This window comes from Semicossyphus pulcher, unplaced genomic scaffold (genome assembly GCF_022749685.1).
Source record: "Semicossyphus pulcher isolate SPU_LCO1_2020_fin unplaced genomic scaffold, fSemPul1.0.p SCAF_8, whole genome shotgun sequence".
NCBI lineage: Eukaryota > Metazoa > Chordata > Actinopteri > Labriformes > Labridae > Semicossyphus > Semicossyphus pulcher.
In genome coordinates, this window is record NW_027211759.1 from 9,363,639 (window position 1) to 9,371,926 (window position 8,288).

Consider the following 8,288-nt stretch of genomic DNA (forward strand, 5'->3'; position numbering starts at 1 on the left):
CTGGTAGAGCAGGCGCCCCATGTACAGAGGCTACAGCCCTTGTCGCACAGATCGCAGGTTGGACTCCTGGTCTGCAGGTCATTTGGTGCATGCCATTCCCCAATCTCCTCCCCATGTTTCCTGTCTATCTTCGGCTATCCTATCTAATAAAGCCCCCCTAAAAAATCTTTAAAAAGAAAAAAAGAAAGGACCACTTTGTACGAACCAGGAATTTAACGGTGCTAACCACTGCACCACCGTGCAGCCCCTTGTTAAGGGGCAATCGTAACAAAAATGAATAAATGAAAAAAATTAGTTTGGGGCAAGAACATAGAGATATACATATACATTAATAAAACATAGATAAATAAAAAGATAACATTTTTATTTAAGACATTATATAAAAATTTAATGTCTTAGTGAATAAGACATTAAATACATTCTAATTAATTAGATAAATAAATGCACTGATAAATAAATCAATGATTTTTTTTGGGGGGGGGGGTTGGGTTTTTTATTCTAAAGTGGAAAATAGAAGTCATAATTTACTTTCAGTTTTTTTGCATTGACTTGATACGCGGCTTCACTGTAGTGCAGTGGTTAGCGCTGTCGCCTCGCTGCTAGAAGGTTCCTAGTTTCAACAAAGTTCGGACAAAGTTTCTGTGTGGAGTTCTGTGTGCATGTTCTCCTTGTGCATGCGTGGGTTCCCTCCTATTATTCTGGCTTCCTCCCACAGTCCAAAGACATGCTCGTATTGTTAATTGGTGACTTTAAAATTGCCCGTAGATGTGAGTATGAGTGTGAAAGGTTGTCTGTCTCTATGTGTCAGCCATGTGACTGACTGGCGACCGGTCCGGGGTGTAGCACGCCTCACGGCCAATGAAAACTGGCTTGGGCTCCAGCCCCCCCACGAGCCTGACCAGCGGTATAGATAATGGATGGATGGATGGACTTGATACAGGGGAATTGTTGGATATGAAATGTAAAGTTAAAAAAGTCCGTAGCTTTTAGGTCCATCTGTGTTGTCTTTTTTGAAATCAAACAAAGTCCCAACAGGGAGCCGCTAAGCGCACACAAGTGAATCCAACAGCTTAATAACACAGCCTAACAAACCTCCTAAAATCTCATGTACTGACTGTTGCACTGTTATAAACACATCATTGTATGGTTTGGTCCAATAACAAGTCTTACTGCAAAATGTGTTTTAATGCCTTGAATCTTCTTCCACCAATGAGCCGTTGAAACAGCTGATATTATGGAATGACAGACTGTCCCCCCCTCCCACCTGTAGCCCCCTCCCCACTCGCCTCACAGACTCATCCCCTCTCACCGCGTCTTAGGACTTACGCTCAGCTTAACATCACTCACTTCCTCTCATCTTAATTAGACTTGGCTCCTGCCTAGGCGTCCACTGTGGAGCTTTAGCAGCTTCAGACGATCCATCCACTTTGTGAGCAGTAATCTAATGGGCCCTTGTGCTGTCTGCTCGCTGCGTTTCATCTCTGCTCAGTCCCGCTCCATCCTGGATCTGTTTCAGCAGCGGGTGGCTCGCTGGGAAACAGGGAAATCAGATCTGCTTTTTATGCTTTTATAGTGTCGTAAAATGCAGGCGGTAGGTGCAGCTGGATGTTGGCTTCTCAGAGAGCAGTTTATGTGTGTGTGTGTGTGTTTTTATGTGCATCAGATTATGGCCATTTAAATTGGCGAGGTGGGGTTAAAAACAGTTCACATCTAATCTCATTAGTCAAATTGGATCAGGCTGTCTGAGAGATGCCAGTATCCTCTTGAAGAAAAACAACTTTTGTAATGTTGAAGCTCTCTTCCAACACAACTTGTAATGTGTAGTAACCTCGTGTTTTCATTCACAAGTCATTTTACTGCTTCTTACTGAAAGTCTGTTCCCATTCCTTTCTTTGCGTTGCGCTGCAGAAGTTAGATGATGCTGTCTGCAAACAAACATAATGTGTGTATTTAAATTAAGTGGATGTGCAGGCAACTTTAGGGAGCAGTGCCATTTTATTTACCCACTTTTATAGGATTATTACTCAATTATATTTATTGCAGCAGCCAATACTTTTGTTGCCTGCTACTGAATGTATTTGTTTCGAGTCATGTCATGTTCTTTTTCATTCATGTGTCTAACATGTTTCTGCATCCGCGTTTACACACACATCAAGAGAACAATACAAAGCTTGCTGACATGCCTGCTGTTGTCCAACTAAAAAGTAACTTGCACATATTCGACAGCAGTGTAAAAGTTGTGTCATGGCTGCACTTACAGTAAGATTAGCAATTTTACTGAAACGGCAGATCAGATTTAACAACATGTAAACACCAGTGATCATCTGTCCAAAGCTGCTATTGTGCAACACACTACAGCATTTACAGCTGTGGCTAATTTGCAAAGCTTGTCCCTAAATGGGCCTTTAAATTACATAAAATCAACAACAAATACACAAGAGACTCAACAGCGCTAAAACATATGATACAGGACACAAAATATACTAAGATAAAACGAACGGCAAAATCAAACATGACGACATGACTGAGCCCTCTGCAGTTTCAGTTTGAGTTTAAAATGTTCCCAGTCAGGCTCCAGTTTGAGCTAAGTAAGGTGGAAGTATGCATTCCACATATTGATCCCCTGAACAGAAAAAGCACTTTGTCCAAGTGATAACTTACGAAAGGGTTAGGGTTACAATCTGCGGGTTACAGAGCCTGACACTCTCAGCAGAACCACAAGGTGACTGAGCACCTGAGGAGCCTGATGATTTAAGCATTTATGGACGAGTTTAATTAAAGATTAATCCACTTTCAGGATGAGACTCGCTGTATTTCTAAAGTTGATGAAGACAGAGGTGATGTTTTTGCCTTTGAAAGCACCTTCTATGGTAAACTGGTCTGTGTGTTCCTGACCTCTCCGCCTCTCTATGAGTATATTTTTTTAAGATTCAGTGTTTCTTGTACTGGCACTGTGCTGTTTGCCGATCTGGTTGCAGCTGTAGGCCTTTTTTTAATAGACAGAATAAATAAATAACATTCATAAAAGTATAATTTCATTACTTGGACTTAAACTGAAATTAAAGCCTGGGGCAGAACTTTGGTTGAGCTCATACAGTGATTCATTTATACAGACGATAAGAAAAGCTAGGCTCAGATCAAATCCCTGCAGGACATCAAGTCTTTGATTGAGCCTGTTAAACTTTTAATGATTATGATATTATTTTTAAAAGGAAACACAGTGTAAGATTATCCGGTTTGCACAAGTAAGCACAGTAAGATCGTGAACAGCCTGAGCTCTGCTCTCTAATTTTCCCTTGTGCTACTTTTAAACATTTCATTGCATTGTTCGGACAGTTTTGATTGACTTTCTGGATGCATTTAATGTTTTTGTTCTCTGCTGTGATGTCTGCCGGGGTTCTTTTTTCTCAGTGGGGTGTCTATGAAGCAATTCTGGAGATAATTTCTTCAGCTGCATCTTCAATATGTAACTATTGGAGTTTTGTTAAATATCAAGCACTCTGTCCTCGCTTTGTTCTTACACAGCAGTTTTAATTAGCTGGTTTCTGTTCTAACAATGTAATTTAATCTAATCCATACGTGTCATTAATTGCATTTTCTGTCTCCTTTGCTCTTTACAGCCATCCGTTTCGGTCGGATGCCCCAGTCAGAGAAGCTAAAGCTGAAGGCAGAGATGGTGACTGGGGACAGGGAGGTGGTAGACCCCCAGCTGGCCGACCAGAAGACGCTGGCCCGGCAGATTTATGAGGCCTACCTCAAGAACTTCAACATGAACAAGGCCAAGGCTCGAACCATCCTCACCGGCAAGACCAGCACCCCTGTACGTTCATTGAGAGTGGTGGGTTTGTGTATGAGATGTTGTGTATGTGTGGATTAGGTGTTTTTCTCATTACCAGTATTTCCTCACAGGTCGAGGTCTTGTTGTCTTGCAACTTTTAATTTATTTCTTCCCCGTTGGAGGGATTTCGTACTGTTTCTGAGCACATTCAAACTTTGCAATTGAGCTAATGTCTCAATACGACCTGGCAGCAAGTACCTCAGAGATTATGTGCCGCCAGACAATGACAGAAATAACTTTCTCAATCAGTAGTGCGAGCCAACTTACAAGCTGGACAAGGAGACATCTGTTTGCAGCGAAACGATATAAAGAGCCAGTGTATGAGCCCATCACTGATTCCCCCATGCCTGCACTCTTTTCATCACAACTCCCTGAACTCACCAAAAAAAATCCCTCGCAATCTCTCTTTTCTTGCATGTTCTTTACATCAGAAAAAAGGGGTCAACGAGGGGAGGGTTCAAAGACTGCAGCTGAGAGTTGTTGTGAATTCCATGGAAGGATGTGTGTAGGTGTGAAATAGGTCCAGAGGGACAGGTCAGTCCAAGTGCACATCCACGATCAAACACAGACTCCCCCCCCCACTGACTCTGGACATCAGAGCTTTAGACTGAAAGGGGTTCGGGTACGAGTGAGTCTGTGGGACATGCAGCTGTTCATGGTGTCACAGGACTTTTATGCACAAATGTCATATTATACCATTGTACACCCTTCTAATGTTGCATCTTGCATTAATTAAACTTATTGCAATATATATTCATGAGATATAATATTTAAATAGCTGAAAATCACTCTCTCGTAGATCATCAACTTATTTGGATCCTGTTAATAACTGTAATTTAGATTATCGTCAGGTTTGACTCATCAGTCTCAACGTCTGAGAGGAACATCTGAGATAAACATTGTCTCTCTCTTGGCTCTGACTGGTGTACACTGAATTGATCCCAGTTTTACCATGTGACTCAACTGGTTTTGCGTTGGTATGATTAATCTGATGGCACGTCAGGTCTTGACTGGAGCTGGAACTTTGCCGTTGCTCTGGGCTACTCTGTGCACTGGATATTGGAATAGAAGATTGAGGTTTATTTTTAGAAATGCTAACTACTGTCACTATGACTGTAACTGATAATTAAATTCCCTTTGATTATTCTGTCTGTTAATACTCCCATTGAGTTCTCTGAGAAAGTTAATCATAACTGAGGACTGCTATGCTTTGCTTTGCTTTGCTTTGTTAGCCATGCTAGCAGTGTGGCTTTCATGATTGTTGCTATCCTGGTCATTTAATTGGGCTACTGCTGTTATTAACAACTATAAGTTTGATTGCCATTAATTACCTTGAAATGTTGTACCGAAAGTCAGAGTCCCCCTGAGGACGAGGCCTACTTTGCTAATCTCATGATTTTTTAACCTAGCGCCACCAACAGATCAAAATTTGGACATGTCTAATACTTGCTAAACTTGCTAACTAAAGACATTCACTTTAACAACAGCTGTATAAATGTTAGCATGCTAACATTAAACATTTTTCCTGCTTAAGGTCGGATGTTTGATAGTTTATTTGAAGAAGAAAAGGGAAAATGTACATTAATCAACAGTCAAACAAAATGTAAACGCACTGAGTTAGCCAAAAGGCTAATTTGGATCAGTAGGCCTAGTCTCTTTTGCAAGATGTTGTTGGCATCCCAACAACAAAAACAAATTAAAAGGCACAATAGTTCAAAATATACTAGTTTGTGATAAAAATATACTGTTAGCATTTAGCTCAAAGTATCATTGTAGCAGCCTCACAGAGCAGCTAGCATGGATGTTTTAGCTATATAGCCCTCTTAGCTAGATAAAGTGCTGCTGTCTTGTGTACACATTCCAGTGTTTCACTAAACCACCTCTGGAGCATACAAAACTTCATAATAAAGCTAAATGGAACCACTTTTCCTTACAAATGGGTTGCAGGAGTAAGTCAGGTAAAGGTTATTGGAGTAGCAACCCTGCTGCTTTCAGTATATACATATTCATATGAAAGAAAAATGGCCTACAAACCCCTTTGAGCATCCATAAGGGTGTAGCTGCAGGGGCTAGGAAAGTAATTACGGTATGTTGTTGTGGAAATCTCACAGGTCAACATGGGCTGTGGGCTTTGTACCTCTCTGTTCCTCCTGAAGTGACAAGATGTCCTTTTGAAGTTATGGTGACATCAAGTTGAGGCAATGTATATGCATTAGAAAAGAAGTAAAGATATTAACTGTATACTACATGTATGGCCACAAGGAGAGGCATTCTGAAACTGAGATTAGGATTTCAATAACAAGGTTAACACTGTAGCATTATATCATTTGATATTGACCTTGTTCAGAAATACATTGTGTTCGTTATGTGAAGTTATCATGTCTTGTGTTTTGTTGACGTACAAGTATCATAAAAATAAAGAGCTCACTGTCACGTCCCTCATACTTTCCCTTGTTACTGTAGCCCACATTTAGCACAGCATTCATTGGTCCGAGCTTGATGTGATGTGCTGCAACAGTTGTAGCTGCTTATCAAATGTTGTAACTTTTCCAATGTGGGAACTATGACGCAACGAAAGACACCTATCACCTACAATCACTCACTGCTAGCACTCACTGCTAGCATACCTATGCACCTCCATTATTGGACAACTGGGTCAAAGTTTCAAATTAATTCTCCTCTTATTTTTGACCTTTTGAGTTTGCCCTCTTTGCTCTTAACTTTAAACATAAACTGTACTTCTTTTCAAGTCAAATTAATGTTTATTCTAAGAGTAACAGTAATCATTCATAATTATGCAGCCGTAGGGTCAAGGAGAACTACGATGTTATCGTGGAAATATTCATGTGTCAATAAGGGCTCTGGGCTCTGCCTCTCCTTCAGGTAAAGATTATGGGTAAACACCACAGTCACTACAGTGTTTCATGTAGGGAGGTTTGCTGATTCAGCCTTTTCCGTATCTAAATAGACAGGTTTATTTATGTAGACCAAAATCACAGAACACACTGTTCTGACTGTGTTGCATTTCTCCTATTTTTTACCAAAGTTTCACGCCTAACAGTCTGTCATTTTTCACTGTCCACAGCCATTCGTCATCCACGACATGGAGACCCTCCAGCTGGCAGAGCAGACCCTGGTGGCCAAGATGGTCGGCTCAGCGGGAGTGCTTAAGGACAGGGAGGCAGAAGTTCGGATTTTCCACTGCTGCCAGTGCACGTCGGTGGAAACCGTCACAGAGCTCACAGAGTTTGCAAAGTCCGTCCCCGGGTTCTCCAGCCTGGACCTCAACGATCAGGTGACTCTTTTGAAATACGGCGTCTACGAGGCTCTCTTCGCCATGCTCGCCTCCAGTATGAACAAGGACGGGCTCCTCGTAGCGTACGGCTCGGGGTTCATCACCCGGGAATTCCTCAAGAGCCTGCGGCGGCCGTTCAGTGACATGATGGAGCCCAAGTTCCAGTTTGCAATGAAGTTTAATGGGCTGGAGCTGGACGACAGTGACCTGGCTCTGTTTGTGGCTGCTATCATCTGCTGTGGAGGTGAGCACGCAGGAAACAACCTTTTATTATTATTATTATTATTATTAAAGTATCAATTTTCTATGTTGAATACTTTTTCTTATTCCTCTTTTTAATTTTACTTTAGCAAATTGCATGAAATTGCAAACAATTATTTTATTACCTTCTGATGGAAAAGTTTTATCCCAGTAAGAGAGTACTGTGATGGAATATAACTCAAGTTGACTCTGCTTCCTCTCTGATTAGACCGACCCGGCCTGGTGAATGTGGCCCACATCGAGCGCATGCAGGAGAGCATCGTGCAGGTGCTACAGCTCCACCTGTTGGCCAATCACCCAGATGACACTTTCCTCTTCCCCAAGCTGCTGCAGAAACTGGCCGACCTCCGGCAGCTGGTCACTGAGCATGCACAGCTGGTGCAGGAGATCAAAAAGACAGAGGACACCTCACTGCACCCGCTCCTGCAGGAGATCTACAGAGACATGTACTGAGGGTTGTGGAGGAATAACCAGGAGGGGCACTCTTCAAATCAACTCCTTTTTTTTTCAGGGACAGAAGAAGAGAGTCCTCCATAAGCTAGGTTTAACCACTAAACCCCCACTAAATGCAGCAAGAGTTAGCATTGGCTTCTGGTCGGCACAAGAGGCCGTCTTTTGAAACAGTGCTCTCCACTCCATTGTGTGGACCTACATAGGCAGATCAGTCATGTATGCAAAGATACTATGGACAGAAAATTGAGCCCCTCTCTAGATTATCTACCAGTGAATGCAATCTGTGACCAAACTCTTGGATTAGAACAGAAAAAGATGAATTTGAACTCTTTGAGGTGACCTCTGTGGTTATCCCTCTCCTGACTCCTTAACAAGCCCTAAAATGAGGAAAGAAAGTGAACTTGCCACTCCAGCAGTTTATTTGTAGATTTTTATAATGAT

The 8,288-nt window shown here is 41.8% G+C and overlaps 1 protein-coding gene across 2 annotated transcripts in view; it reads left to right on the forward strand.

Annotated features, from left to right (window-relative positions):
* Positions 1–7,868, forward strand: part of pparab (peroxisome proliferator-activated receptor alpha b) — a 31,641-nt gene extending 23,773 nt beyond the window's left edge. Inside the window, exons 5-7 of one of the 2 annotated variants that reach the window (XM_069687182.1) lie at positions 3,621–3,838; positions 6,924–7,377; positions 7,603–7,868. In XM_069687182.1, coding sequence (XP_069543283.1) covers positions 3,621–3,838; positions 6,924–7,377; positions 7,603–7,847 — 917 coding nt within the window. In that variant the 3' untranslated portion in view covers positions 7,848–7,868. The remainder of the gene's footprint in view (positions 1–3,620; positions 3,839–6,923; positions 7,378–7,602) is intronic. The other variant, XM_069687183.1, reaches the window with a different exon arrangement.
* The last annotated feature ends 420 nt before the right edge of the window (positions 7,869–8,288 follow it).